This window comes from Umbelopsis ramanniana (assembly GCF_025399195.1).
Source record: "Umbelopsis ramanniana AG unplaced genomic scaffold K450scaffold_44, whole genome shotgun sequence".
Lineage (NCBI taxonomy): Eukaryota > Fungi > Mucoromycota > Umbelopsidomycetes > Umbelopsidales > Umbelopsidaceae > Umbelopsis > Umbelopsis ramanniana.
In genome coordinates this window covers 101,127-115,659 of record NW_026252130.1, presented here as the reverse complement: position 1 = coordinate 115,659, position 14,533 = coordinate 101,127, and the positions used below count along the sequence as shown (strand labels likewise).

At 42.2% G+C, this 14,533-nt stretch overlaps 4 protein-coding genes across 4 annotated transcripts; 3 read left to right on the top strand and 1 right to left on the bottom strand.

Moving 5' to 3' along the window:
• Positions 1–973: 973 nt before the first annotated feature.
• K450DRAFT_249816 (uncharacterized protein) lies at positions 974–2,254 on the top strand. Its single transcript, XM_051590456.1, has one exon. The coding sequence runs from the start codon at positions 1,055–1,057 to the stop codon at positions 2,024–2,026; it is 972 nt and encodes a 323-aa protein (XP_051442898.1). The 5' UTR covers positions 974–1,054; the 3' UTR covers positions 2,027–2,254.
• Positions 2,255–5,724: 3,470 nt separating this feature from the next.
• Positions 5,725–7,294, bottom strand: K450DRAFT_249814 (uncharacterized protein). The gene is made up of 4 exons (XM_051590455.1): positions 7,256–7,294; positions 6,495–7,156; positions 5,928–6,407; positions 5,725–5,860 (listed from the first exon to the last, which is right to left on the bottom strand). Exons 2-4 carry the CDS (start codon positions 7,021–7,023, stop codon positions 5,799–5,801), a joined length of 1,071 nt encoding a protein of 356 aa, XP_051442897.1. The 5' UTR covers positions 7,024–7,156; positions 7,256–7,294; the 3' UTR covers positions 5,725–5,798.
• A 1,449-nt stretch (positions 7,295–8,743) lies between these two features.
• On the top strand, positions 8,744–9,456 carry K450DRAFT_249804 (uncharacterized protein). Its single transcript, XM_051590454.1, has one exon. It carries the CDS (start codon positions 8,776–8,778, stop codon positions 9,295–9,297), a length of 522 nt encoding a protein of 173 aa, XP_051442896.1. The 5' UTR covers positions 8,744–8,775; the 3' UTR covers positions 9,298–9,456.
• Positions 9,457–10,794: 1,338 nt separating this feature from the next.
• Positions 10,795–12,608, top strand: K450DRAFT_249796 (uncharacterized protein). The gene is made up of 6 exons (XM_051590453.1): positions 10,795–11,351; positions 11,419–11,709; positions 11,775–11,900; positions 11,961–12,128; positions 12,192–12,257; positions 12,318–12,608. The coding sequence occupies exons 1-6, from the start codon at positions 10,805–10,807 to the stop codon at positions 12,485–12,487; spliced, it is 1,368 nt and encodes a 455-aa protein (XP_051442895.1). The 5' UTR covers positions 10,795–10,804; the 3' UTR covers positions 12,488–12,608.
• The last annotated feature ends 1,925 nt before the right edge of the window (positions 12,609–14,533 follow it).

Below are 14,533 nucleotides of genomic sequence, written 5' to 3'. Positions count from 1 at the left end.
AGGATGGTACTAGATGTTGTTGCCTTCTATTTCCTAGATACTGTCCAAAAGTCACCACATCCGTGACGTTACCATGTCAGCTTTTGCGAGAATAAACGCAAGCCTCCTTTGCTCTCGCTTTAATCATGTCTTGTAATGCCAGTCTGAAGGAAGATTGCCGAAGACCCTGTTAGAAACACAGCGTTTGCACCTTGAGTGGCCCGAATGAATTCTTCAACCATGTTATTTCAACTTGAATAACTTCCAATACCTTGATGTTAGACTATTCTCTTATATTGGAGTACGTTAACGGGTGAATTACAAATACTTAGGTTCGCTGCAGTGAACAGATAATTGTTGAAACATCCACTGATAACAGCGCTTGGGTCAAGTCTTTTAAATTTTTTGATCTCATTTCCCACATAAAATCCTCAAAGCAAGCTTTCCGTCAAATGTCACTCCCTGTTGTGCTCATTTTGTAAACGAGCTATCGTTTAGTGAATTTCTCCAATATCAACATACTGATACATGTATATTCCAGTCTGTTGGCCAAAAGTTTCAGGTGTAGATACGGAAGGTAAAAAAAAAACTTAATACCTTGATGGCATGCCCTGTACCGGCAAAGAAACTGCAACGAGCTCAATGAGTTGCAATGAGGTTTGTCACCAATGAATCTGTTGATTTTTTTTAGTTGTCTTCGAAAGTCGTCTCTGTCCTGCGAATCTGAATGATTGGACCACGTTTTGGTGGAGCCATATTGATGGAATAAAGCAGAGTTCAAGGACTGTGTTGTTTCGTAGGATTTCAGCCGTACCTCAAAAATTTGACTCATTTGTTCCCAACTTTTCTTTTTCTTACCACTTTTTCACAAGGTACACCATTTGGATATAAGCTGCATAATAGTTTGCAAAATGTGGAACGCCATAGCAAAGCAACATCAATCCTACCAAGAAATCAGACCTCACTGGCTTTCTAGTAAGTATAGTTCGCTATTCTGCCTTTGCCAACACCTACATGCTCATTACGTTCTTTTCGCCACAGTCAACGTATCTTAAGTTTACCAATCAAACATATCATGCGAGCTATAATCTTTGAAAGCTACGGTGGCCCTGAAGTATTGCAAATTATCGACATTGAGAAACCGACCATCAAGGGTAATGAAGTATTGGTCCATGTCCGGGCATGTGCTGCCAATGCAGCCGATTGGCACATCATGAGAGGAGACCCGTATCTTGCTCGTCTATACTTTGGGCTTACCAATCCAAAGAAGAACACAGTCCTTGGAAACGACTTTGCTGGGATAGTCGAGGCGGTCGGACCACAAGTAACAAACTTTAAACCCGGCGAGGAGGTGTTCGGCCAAGTCATTACAGGGGCGTTCACGGACTTCCTTTGCGTATCAGAAAACAGTCTCAGTCATAAACCCAAAAACCTATCTTTCGAACAAGCGGCGTCTATACCCTGCGCTGGATTGACAGCTCTACAAGCCCTCCGTAACGCTGGAAACATTCAACCCGAACAAAAACTTCTCATCACTGGCGCGTCTGGCGGTGTCGGGTCATTCGCAGTACAAATTGCCAAAGCACTCGGTGCGGAAGTGACCGCAGTGTGCAGTACTCGCAACGTCGACGCTATGCATTCTATCGGTGCCGACTATACTATCGACTATACAAAGGATGACTATACTTTGGGGAATCAACAATATGATCTTGTCTTAGATATTGCTGGTGACAAACCATTCGCTGACATTCGGCGGATAATGAAACCATCTGGCGCCTTTTGTCCAGTTGGTGGGCCGGGCGGTGGACTTTTAGGCAGTATGGCCGACTCTCTCAAAGCGCTTGTTGTATCCCAATTCCTTAGCCAAAGGGTTGTTTTAGTGATGACAAACACCAATAAGTCAGACCTGGACTATTTGAAGGAATTGATCGAAACAAACAAGGTCAAGCCTGTTATTGATTGTCGCTTCAGCTTTGACGAAATACCAAAAGCCATTCACCATATGGAACAAGGGCATCCAAAAGGAAAAGTGGTCATTTTTATGTGAGTGTCCATGACAGATTTGACCAGACCCCAATAGTACGCGACTAGTTGTATAGGATTGCTTATTCTAGACTTATTCTGGCTATAATGCATAAAGCTTCCTTCATTTGCACTTGAAGACTAGTTCTGGGAGAAGCTGTCTGAGTGATAATCTTTACGTCCTTCCAAATACATTCTATTAAAATTTTGGTAGTTGGTAAGGAGGCAATGAACCCTCCTTCGTAGCTCCATGCAAGATCATTTGACGTCCAGAATGTTTGTAATATAGACCCCTTGGCGTCCAGTCAAGGGATCAAACCCGTCGGTCTGGAATATAGTGAAAGACTGGATAGAAATAGTAGATTGATCGACGCCATGCGAAGGTAAGAAAGCATGCAGGGTAAATTATCTCTTTGGTTCAAAGCGAATCGCACATCGACCCCTACGATCTAACCTGATTATACATGCTATAGAGAGTATCATCTTCGCATCTTTATCGGTGGTACGAGGATTGTTAAAATTGGTGATTATGACATTAAAGATTTTAATTCTATTCATTAGTTATTATGATTGAAGGGACAAGAACACATAGCCCAATGATAAAGGACACAGATACGATATGAAAGAGCGTTTCCTGCAAATATACACACCCAAGTCAGTAAGAGAAAGTACATACATAGGCTATAATCAGTGTCCAACCTACCCTGTTGTGTCTCTTGACATTTGGATCAATGATGGAGGTAAAGTCAGATGCATTTTGTACAGTAGAATCGTTTTTCTTTTCTGTACTTTTCCTTGCTTGCTCAACCTCTTCCAGCTCATACAATGGTACTTGCCGTCTTCCTAGTGCACCTCTTATGATGCAAAACCCGATCCGTGCCACCAATGCGCTTACTACGAAACTGAACGTAAAGAACAATAAAGGCATTCGCCACCATCGCATCATACCATGCGAATATGTGTAAAATAAAATCATTGGAATGTGTAAAAAGTTGAATATAGCACATGCGTAGAAGAACACAACTTGGCTATAGCGAATGTTTTGGAGAGCATGATGGAAGAAGTTACGTAGCGATGAATGCTCCATTGTCCAACGCACTTGCTTGAATGCTTCTGAGAAAACATCTGGATGCGTAGTACGTCGACCGTGGTATCTGACATATTTCATAACAGAGCCGTCCAGGTTGAGTTCTTTGAATGAAGAAGATTCGAAGAAAGTCAAAAGAACAGCGTTGATTTCTTCGCGGTAGGGCTGAAACTCAGCACCTAACGTAGTTGCCTCATTGTAGTCTCGTTTCTCTTCATCTTTGGTTAGACTTTCTGTTCCTATGCATACAGCGCTATCCATAGCAATAGTGGTAGAAGCTCTCGCTGGTGTTTCTCGTGGAATTGGCGATTTTGCTCGTTCGAAATCCGGTAACTGACTGAATCGTGCACTATATTCCACGTACCAAAAGTAAAAATCCAAGTTTTCAGCAGAATGCTCTTTGTTTTGCAGGTACCATCGTAAATCTTGTAATGAAATAGGTTGACATGTTTTTTCTTGAAGGATGTCGTCTGAAGAGAAATGTTAAGAAAAATCGACATACAGATTTCGTGCTTCTTCGCTGCTCAAATGATATCTTACCAAGATGCACATTCGGCAGATCACTTTGAGCCTTTCCTAAAAATCTTGCTAGAGTTCTCTTATACCCTTTTATCAAAGTTGGTACCATATCTTGTTTATCGTTGAATAAAGCAATCAGTAGATGTAATCCTATATCCAACCGTTGTCATCTTTCCTTAAATATATTTAATTCGACATATGGACGATAAGGAGTTATGGGAGGGGTACCTTCGATATCTTTCCATTGCCATGACGCTTGCAAGGGTTTTCATCTCAGTAATTATCGAATTTGCAGCTCTGGGCATTTAAGCAGCATGATCATAAATTTATCCCATCACCGGCCCCCTCAAAACCCTACATCTGAGTAAATATTATGATGTGGGATCGCGGCAGATAGCCGTTTAGATTATTTTAACGCACGAAACCACTGAAAGAACACTCATTTGGAATGATCTGCTTGATCTGTTCATGTACAAGAACATACACAATAGCATTAATGCACCTGTACAGTAGTACCAATGGCATACAGTGCATCTGATCCCCCATCATATGTTGTTGACTAGTTTCAACGCATTTAATAGTCTTCTTCAACCTTCTGGTAGTGGAAATAAATGGAATAAACAAATTGGCAATCTATATGAGCCGTATCCCTGTGAAACCCAACAGTTTCGGCTCATTAAGTCTGTCACTCCGTGTACCCCACCTACAGAATGAAGGGCAACCATCGTGAGATGACGTAAGCTATCGTAGGCATGGCATTCCGATCGATCTATGCAATTTTCACTTCCATGGAATCCAGATATACTAGACTTAACACCTTCGTCCAAGCATCTTTTCTTTCAGTGTTGATTTGCAAACACAAGCTCGAAAGAAACAGTTGCCGCTGATGAAGTATTTCGTTATTATAGTATTCTTGAGCGGCGGGTAGAAAAAGCAGTAACTCGCATAGATTCCGTTGACTCTCTTTCAGTATTGATATCGTCAGGTTATGTAGTGGCTGTAAAAAAACATATAGTAAAATTTCACAGCCAGATGTATCTCAAGTATCCAAAAGATCTTGAAGAACCATTGTCTTCTTCATGTGTCGTTGCTCTTTCTTACATGACGAGAAAGAGAATAAGGTACATCTTCAAGGAGAATTAGACACACTAATCTTGCTCTCTTGACCTTCAAGTGACCAAATTTCGCTCTACATTGCTTTGAAACTTTCAAAAAGAAGGAGTCTAGAGCTAAAGCAAAAAGAACAATAAGGGGTTTGAAAAAGAAGGAGCTGTTGCCGCACAAGATGAGTTACCTTAGCTCCAATGCTCCAAAGCACTGGAAATCAAGCAAAGGGAGTGCAGGGATGAATACCCTCGTCAGTCTCGTACTCCTCCTTCATTTCCTGCAAACTTAAAAGATGAAACTATACTTTGAGCAAGCGTGAAACCTCCAACACCACACTACAGGGCAGATCAATACCTAATTCATCATGAGTGTCATTAGTGCGAAATTAAGTTCTCGCTTCCTGGTGGGATCCATGCGAATCTTTCGATCGTTTGATCGATACTTGGTCATTGTTCTGATGGAACCAACAATCGTATGTTCACACAATACAACGTCCACGTAGCTTTTCCTATGGCAAGAAATGATAGTCCCTCAGTCCTGCTGCTCCTGTCTCAATTTATGGTATGGTGATGTGGCGGTCCTGCCGCGATAAATTCTTCTCTGCAACGGTCTTGATTCAGCTATGTTTGGCTCCTGATTTCAGGCTACATCACAAGCATGGTGTATATGCGCTCCTATATTCACATTAAAGGTTCAATTACAAGTATGGCATACTCCATGTAACTGCACTGACTTTCCTTTCAGAGAAATGCATACAATATGTTTAACGAGGTGAACGAGAAGGGTGTGATTTTCATTTTCACTTTTGCACACTGTCATTCTTAGATCAAAATTTAGCAGTCTACTGATCAATGTACAAGAAAATCAAAGAAGTAAAATCCATGTGTGGCCAGCAATAAGCTTGTGCTAAGCAACATAGGTGGAAAGACAACCTAATTGACGTGCAAAGAAAGCCTATGTGGGCAAGAGCCTGCTTCATATCACCTTCACATCAACCTTCAAAAATAATACATATGCGATTTTTATTTCACAAAATATCGCCCATATATAACTATAAAGTACATATATCATACATGATGTTTTCTTAAACTTGTTGAAGAGTTCCTCCGTTGCAAGTGTACATTGAAGGGCTGTAGCATGCAGTGCCTGAAGATTGAGGATATTGAGTAAAGTATGCAAAGATATGAAAAGGACAAATTCTACGCTGGCTTACCACAAAGTTGATCACCAGTAGGGCAGAGAGTGGTACCAATGCAAGTGTATTGGCTGGCGCTGTAGCAAGCACCGCCGCAAGAGCATTGTCCAGATCCGCAGCTTCCTTGGGTACAACCGGAGCCAGTGCCGCCAGTGCTGCCGCCGCTTCCGGCCTTGGTGTAAACCGCAACGTAATCAATGATGAAGGGTGAGCCTGATTGTGTAGAGCTGGTTGGACCACCTCCAAAGGCATCAGGGAAGCCTCCTCCCATAGCCAAATCAAGAATGATGAAGAATCCGTGGTTGGTAGCAGCAGTCCAGGTTGCGGCAGAAACTGCACTGGAAGCTACTTGCCAGTATTGAGTACCATCGATGTACCAACGAATGATATTGGCTCCAAGATCAAGTTCCATACGATAAACGTGGAAAGCAGACTGAAGTGATGGGGAAATGTTTTGCTTATTTCCTCCAAGACCAGTGGATTCGTTACAGTCACCACCTTAAAAGTGGAAAGGGTTTAGTGGGGCTGAGCTATGTCTACTGTTGTATTTTTCCGGTCGTTCAAAAGCATAATAGCGTAACTTACCAGGAGATGTACCACAGTGAAGAGTTCCAAAAACCTCATTGATACCGTTAATATTCTCCATAATGTCAATCTCTCCGCAACCGGGCCAGGAAGTACCAGTGCGCAAAGTAGAGCCAAGCATCCAGAATGCTGGCCAGTAACCAGCAGCAGCAGCTCCTGTGACAGCAGGCAACTGCATACGTCCTTCCACAGCTAAAATACCACCAGCAGGTGCGGCAAAATCGCTTCTGACAGTCTCAATTCTTCCGGAGGTCCAACTGGTACCACTTCCCAATGCCACAAGGCGCAGGTTGCCATTTCCGTCTTGATACACGTTCTTAATGCTGTTGGTCATCGTCTCAATTTCACCAGTACCGAAAACACCATTTCCAGTGTCATATTGCCAGGAACTGCTAGGGGCAGTGTTAGCAGCTCCAGTGAAGTCATCACTCCAGACAAGAGAGAATCCGTTCGCGCCAGCAGGAACAGCAGCTTGACCGAGAGCAGCAAAAGTTGCAAAGATGGTAGCAGCGAGAAGAGTACGAGTCATATTTTGGTACTAGCAGAAAGCGCTTGTAGAATCAACTTTTTGTATCAACCCTTTGCCTTCATATATGCTTTTCAACAATGCTCCATCACGCGGGTCGTACTTGGGAAACTGTTTGGAAACTGTACCCCCCGACCTGCAAGAAGCACACGGGCGAATGAAGATGCAGTTAGCGATATTACATAGCATGGTGTAACCATCTCCAAGCTGAGGGTCAGATTTTTCCCTTTCTTACCCTTACACAAGTTGTCCCGCTTGGAAAGGCCATGAGTTGCAAAATTAATTGCTACAGTTATTGAATAGCTTATGACATATGATCGTTTCCGGAGATTGCCGACATATATATATGATGTTGGAAAATGGGCCGTCACATGGATGCAGATCATCGGTACGCTGTTATATTGTAATGCAGATCAATGGACGTGTAGAAGCTAGAAAATATTCTTCATGGCTGGAAGTGGAGGGAGTCAAATGTTATGATCGTGAGTAAATCCCCATTTGTGTTTTTACCGTACCGGCCAATATAACTGTTTATAACCGTTTATGTGGAGATTCACGAGCACAGATGAGAGGGCTAAAAAAGACCCTTGTTCTTGAAGTCCCGCGAAGGGACGCTTTGCCTAATTTTGTCATTGCTATTGTAAAAGTTATTATGAAGCTGGTCAGTCGCATTAAATTTGGGAAATTGCTATCCAGGGATCCCCAATTTGGAGCTAATAGCTCGGTGTCCGCGTGAAAGGAGAGATGGCGCAAGGTAGATTTTTAATATTGGATCATCAAGGTTTTACATAAGCCTACCTGTACAACATACCTTGCATAATTGCCTAAAGTTGCCGGTCATCCAGCCTCTGTAATGTAGATTTCATTTTAGACAAGGTAATCTTTCTATGACGTGAGATTAATTTTATATCAACCAGGTGATGTCAGATAACCACTTCGATACTGGATGATCATCTAAACCAGCTGAAAAAGTAAAATAGCCACACTTACTGCAGTATGCAACATTGCAGTGTGCAAGAAGCACAAGAACGAGCCTCTTCAAATTACCCTAACCAAATTCAGTACTATGCAAATACCAATACTAGCCACGCAAGCTGCATGTCCCGAGGTAGACAGATATCATACGTGAAGCAAGGGTTTGCCTGGATAAATATACAGTGGCTGAAGTGAGCATTTCAAAGTACGCACCAGTGGTGGCGGCCAACCAGGAAAAATTGCCTACTGAAACCTTTGCACCATGATTCACCACGGGATTAATGATGCTGTAACTTTACGATCTAAGTATGATAAGTCTGTACGTTAGTGTTTTAAAAACAGAACGCGCAGCTTGGACTATCAGCATGGAATTGCAGTCCTTTCATTTCCTTGGCATCCTGAGTACATGTCTTGTTGCGGAGAATAGAAAGTCAGACCCAAATTTCTGCAAGTGAGACCATAAGTAATCGATGAATTTGTTGTTCCTCCGACAGCAAGACCGAAAGAAAGAAAACAGCAATAGAGCTACTTGCATGTCTTATATTGTAGAATCAAATTCTTTTTGTCCGAATAAGCGTTGACAGCTTGAACTGATGCTGTAAGGTGTTTACGATTTCTTCTGCATATAAAACTATATGGTTACGCCAATGGTAACAAAGTTGCATAAAATGAAACAATGTTATTGCCCGACAGATGACTTCTAGATATAAAACTAGAAACCAGATAAGTAACAGTTGCACTCGTTTATCTTCTTTTCTCTGAAAGTCACTATACTACAAAATGTATCCAAGACGTCGTATGCCAATCGCTAGAACTGCCTTGGTGATTGGAGCCACCAGCCATGTGGCTAGGAACGCGGCTCGACAAGAGAACATGGCAGCGGAAAATGCTTACTACAGAGATCAAGCAAGACAGCAAGAAATGAATCAACAAGCACAGATGCAAGCACAACAGCAAGCACAGATGCAAGCACAGCAGGCACAACAGCAAGCTCTGCAAGCACAACAGCAAGCCGCTGCAACTGAAGAAGCTGTCAGAAGAGGAATTGCGCAGCATGAAGAGCAAAGGAGAAGAGCGGAACAGCAGAATTTACCACCACCATACCAAGGACAAAATTACGACCAAAACTATGGATCACCTCATGGACAAAACTATGGGCCACCATCACCACAAAACTATGGACCATCACCTACCGGACAAAATAATAACACACAAGCTGTTGTGACTTGCGATCAGTGCAAGAAAGCCAACCAGGTTTCCAGTTCATTCTGCTCAAATTGCGGAAATAAGTTGGTACATTAAACGTAAGCGCTGTCCTTCGCCGCCGCTTACATTATACGGCAGGCCTTAGCATTTCAATAATATCATTTATATCTTTAACCAAGCGGACGGTATTCACATGAGTGGTGTGTTTTAATGAACAGCAAATAAAGGTTTCTTGTATTTCAATAGTAAACCGCTTTTGTACCACTATGACTGTTGACGAAACAGATAATCCTTTCAATTTTTGAACGTGTCAAACGGATATTAGTAGTCAAACGTGCGTTGTCGCCAAAAGGTCCACTGCTTACTACCCACTTGACAAAAGTGTTTACTTTGGAACCAACCACGAGTAATAAGGATATCGCCCGTGTAGTTTAGGCGATTGAATAATACTGCCATAGTATCGTTTGTTTTGTCAACATCAGTGGAGATTGGTAGAAATTGTTTTCGCCAAACAGATAGATAAGGTTGGCTCTACCATTTGGGCTATCAACGGTTGAAGATAGAAGCACCAGTGCATGCACGCTCCTTGCCGCAGGCAGGAACCTCATTTTGCTTACCGCTGGCTGCTAAATGGAAATTTTGCCATGAACGAACAACATGTCTTTGCAGTAGGCAATAGAAGCTCTTCCACGTGGGCTCACAGATATTGGCGTCAATTGGTTCCATGCATGAGTGGCAAGGTTGAAGCTATAAGGGCCATCTAATCGACCATAACGAAGCTTATAATCAAGCTTGGAGGGATAATGTTTTGATATTTAGGTAGGGTCACTTACTTTGACAGGGCAGCCACCAAAAACGTAAAGATCCGTCTTTGCGAAGACGGCCATTAGAATTCAACCCCGCGTATGGATTTTCCACTGGAATACCTACCTCTAATGTAGACTTGGCATGAAAACTCATGGATTCTGGCTTCTTTCCGGATGCCACGCTGGCCTTAGACCAGTCACATCAGTGGTAGCGAGTTTGTAAATGTCTGCTGAAAGAGAACCCATTTCTTTTCCGCTACGTGTGCCAAATAGGTATATATCTCCACTAGCAGCCTCCACATAGTTTCCGACTTTAGCTCGAGGTGTTGACTCTGTTTCGGGTGCAATAGCCTATACGTCGTATATGACATGCAAGCTTTAAAGGCGTCAAAGGACTCTTCTATTCCCAAGATAAATCATTTCCGTCAATATTACACACCTTTCATATCATATATGTTGTTTGAGCGTTGACCAAAATTCGCGATTTGGTGCTCACTACTGCAACAAGTCATCCTAGAACAGTAAGGCGGATTAGGATATGGTACTTCCGCCAGGAACTTCGTAATCACCAACACCCACTTTGTCATTCCAAACTGTGATTGAGTAAGAATCCTGAGCAATCTCATGATTCCTTGGACGGGAAGTATAAGTGACGTTGTTCTTCTCGCAAGTACCTTGACATTTCTGAAGTCGTTTAACTGCTTGAGTCAGTAAGGAGGTCCTCTCGGTGACTGGCGAAGCTGATAAAAAGGGGAAACCTTATGTATTTATTGAAGCCCCGATGCCCAAGCTCAAACATGGGCGACATTGTGCCAAATCCCGGCCCAACCCGGTCTTCCATCAGTGACTCCGTCAGGGAAGAGACAGAAGCTCATGCAGAAAGTGAAATTAGAATACCATACCGAAAACTCTACGTCTCACATTTCTTTCGGACATGGGGAGACCGTCTCTTCGAATTCGGCGCTGCTTTATTCATAATTGACGTTTTCAAAACAACTCTGTTAGAATCTTCGCTCTATGGACTCCTAACAACTGGTATTGGACTTCTATTTGGAGATATTATGGGAAAATGGGTCGATAAGTCCCCACGCATTGCTGTAGTGAAGTACCTCATTCCAATCCAAAAGTTGACCATTATTTTGAGTCACGTCGGATTCTGGGCACTCTTGACTTACTTTGATCCAGGGATCGAGAACAAACCCATGGACAAACGTGCTTTTGTCGTTTTTTCTATTGTGGTTCTCCTTGGAGGGTTGTACAAAGTGACAACCATTGGCATGAATGTAGCACTCGAGCGGGATTGGATTGTGGCACTGGCTGCCGGAAATTCTTCTTCCCTAACATGCAAGTATCTGGCTGCTTCTACTTGGCTCGTCGTACACCCTACCTAATCTTCATCATTCCTTAATAGCGCTTAATGCAACATTGCGTAGAATTGATCTTTTGTGCAAAATGTTGGCACCGTTGTTTGTCGCTCTGCTGACATCCACTGCTTCTACCCTGGTTGCCGTGTATTTTATTGCTGCTTGGAATGTCGCAAGTTTGGTCATAGAGTATTTCTGTATCCTGACGGTTTACAACTCCTCTCCTATTCTAAGTGTTCCTAAGCCAGTTCTGCGAGAGGCAAATGAAGCATCAGGCTATTTGGGAAATTCCAGGTGGCAAGATCTGAAGTATTGTGTTACTAGTCCACTGATATTAGGTAAATTGGTATGTCACTAAGGCGAAACATTATAACGGTCATCTCATCCATCGCTCCGCTATCAGCAACTCTCAGTTACGCAATGCTCTTCTTGACGGTACTGAGCATGGGAGGTACGATGATAGCATACATGGTAGCAAAGCAGTACTCGGATCCAGTCATCTCCGGTATCCGTGCTGTTTGCGTTGTGGGTAAGTATATGGAAAGCGAAAACATCCTGTCCTTGCTTTGGCTGACTTTACTTTTTGTAGCTGGGTTAGCTGCTACGTTCATCAGTCCCATACTAACTAGGCGATTGGGTTTGATCCGTGGTGGGCTATGGTCGATCTGGTCGCAAGTGTTCTGTCTGCTTCCAGTGGTGTTAGCATTTTACATTAACGACGGGGCAGGGATCACTTCGACTGTATTATTGTTTTTGGGTATGGCATTGAGTAGAGTTGGTCTTTGGTCATTCGACTTGGCAGAAACTCAGATCATTCAAGAAGGCGCGCCGAACGATCGAGCTGGACTGATTAGTGGATTTCAATATTCACTTTGCAATGCTTTTGGTAAGTCATCCTAGCCATTGTCTACACATGTCATGTCTCTCCACCACTGAGTTATTGAAGATATGTTGGCTTATGCAACAACCATCATTTGGTCATCCCCGGATTTATTCTATATTCCCGCCACAATATCATTTGCTATGGTCGCCTTCGCTGCCATTGTTTTCACCGTCTATGTCAAACAACAACGAGGTCATGTCATTCATGCCAAAAGACTTTTCAAGTCTTTATAGTATACCCTGCAGACACATTAATCATCCTCCTGGAAACCAGTACTTAGTGCTTCATGTTTCATGATTAATAAAGAAAACGACATTGGTATGTCGTAAGTAGTTGTCCTTTATCAAACTTTTTCATTAGAGGTCTGGTACTAGATGTAGTACCTATACTAGGTGTTCTGACTTGTTGACGGTAAGTGAGTCCAGATGGTGGCAGCCAAGCCGCCGTGATTGTCACTCCGATTGGGCCAACATTGACATGCAAGCACAATGCTAGCTGACATGGAGACTACAAGGCAACCTTCTACGTGATGTTGTCGCATCTCATTGAGAATGACAGGTTCAGTGATATGATACAAAGCTTAAAAGTACCATAAATTTGCACCAAATTGACCAGTCAGTAAACCTGACTCAACCTCCGCGCACGCCATACTTATTCGTGCTTTTGGGGCAGTATCATACTACATCATCCAGGAAATAGAGTTAGTGATGAAAATGCGTTGTTCTTAGCTATAGATATATTTGACAATAGCTCCGTTGGCGCTACCAATCAATGAATAAACCTGAAAACTGAAACGACCTTGAGCGATATCGAATGCACGCTCCGCCCAAAACCTATGCTATGCCCTTACTTTGTATGTATTTATACCGCTTGCATGCGCTTGAGGATGAACCAAGAAAGTGTACGCACTCTACTATTGAGGTTTAAAGTAACCTAGCGGCTATTTACATCATTTTTCTTGCTCTTTTCTTAGCTTTTAAAGCTTGCAAGCACTTCTTGTAGCTCGAGTTCGACTCTGACATACCCCACATTCTGACTATATTTAGTTTGTGCGCTCTGCTACTCCGTTACACCTGCCTTCCTTATGACTGTGGGGTGTCTATATCTCAACTAATTCTTGCTCTAGAGGTCCTACACCCTATTCATTGAAAGGATAGATGCGTAGTAGAGAGGGGTATAGTTTGCAAGTGATTGATCGATTTTTTATTAGACTGGTGTAGAGAAAACGCGATTTAGTGGGGGGAAATATGGGTAGTCATCAAGGTATTTTCAGTAACTTCAAAGTAGTGCTGGCCAGTGAGAAGGTTAAGCCATAACTTGACTCACTTGACAGTTCATGATGAGATGAGGTTGGAAGTGATCGCCGAGCTCTCATGCTGAGAAACTTGGAAGTATATACCAGCCGGGCAGCAAAAATAACTAATATACTGGAATAAGAGCGAACGCTTCTGCATCCATCCCACCTTCAAATCAAACGGATGTTCATTTCTAGTATGAACAACTCACCTCACTGCTCTATTCACAACTCCCTATAGATGTCATTGTCCTTTCCAAGTCTCCAGCCAAGGGAAAGTGATTTAAAAGCCCGGTTCAGCAGTAACAAAATTCTGGCAGTTGCTCTAAGTTGATCGAGCGAATGCCCTTTATTGAAACTTTCGACCACTTCGGACATTCAATAGTATACGTTGAGCGAAAGAAGGCCCACTTCTCCCCAAGTTGTATGCTATAATATATATATTTGAAGTCTTCGCTAGCGTTTAAACAATTTACTTGTTATTTGAACTTGCTTTGGTAGACATTGACGTCGACTATAAAGAAATACTGTACTTTCTGCCGCATAAAACAGCTGAACTTTCGAAATGTCGCCCAAAAATATTCTTTTTAACAAATGAGAGCACCCATCTTTTGACCCATATCCGCTCCAAAGAGAATTAACGCCTTGGAAGTTAGAGAAAGTAATGCTTGATTTTACTAACAATTTATTAGCTTACTTTTGTCTGATAGATGTACTTTTAGACAAAACACTGCGCTGTATTATTTTTTTTTACACGTTCCAAAGGAATATAATTTTTTTCAATTGCTACAATTAAGTAGAATCGTTAAATACGATGTTTTTTGTTGTTTGTTTATTTCCCTTTCGTTTATTGACATTCTTTAGTTGAATAAAATTGATATAGAGTTGTAAAATGATGGTCTCTGTTGATTATTCGACCAATTTGTTCAATGTTTACAAAAACTATGTAGGATATAATACCGTACGCTATATAACATAGAAATAT

Excerpts from the sequence above, each read along its gene's own strand:
- K450DRAFT_249814 (XM_051590455.1), bottom strand. The coding sequence starts at position 7,023 with ATGACTCGTACTCTTCTCGCTGCTACCATCTTTGCAACTTTTGCTGCT. Across the intron at positions 6,408-6,494 it reads TCACTGTGGTACATCTCCTG|GTGGTGACTGTAACGAATCC; the intron begins GTAAGTTACGCT and ends TCCACTTTTAAG. Across the intron at positions 5,861-5,927 it reads TACTGGTGATCAACTTTGTG|GCACTGCATGCTACAGCCCT; the intron begins GTAAGCCAGCGT and ends CTCAATCTTCAG.
- K450DRAFT_249796 (XM_051590453.1), top strand. The coding sequence starts at position 10,805 with ATGGGCGACATTGTGCCAAATCCCGGCCCAACCCGGTCTTCCATCAGT. Across the intron at positions 11,710-11,774 it reads TACTAGTCCACTGATATTAG|CAACTCTCAGTTACGCAATG; the intron begins GTAAATTGGTAT and ends CTCCGCTATCAG. Across the intron at positions 11,901-11,960 it reads CCGTGCTGTTTGCGTTGTGG|CTGGGTTAGCTGCTACGTTC; the intron begins GTAAGTATATGG and ends TACTTTTTGTAG.
- K450DRAFT_249804 (XM_051590454.1), top strand. The coding sequence starts at position 8,776 with ATGTATCCAAGACGTCGTATGCCAATCGCTAGAACTGCCTTGGTGATT.
- K450DRAFT_249816 (XM_051590456.1), top strand. The coding sequence starts at position 1,055 with ATGCGAGCTATAATCTTTGAAAGCTACGGTGGCCCTGAAGTATTGCAA.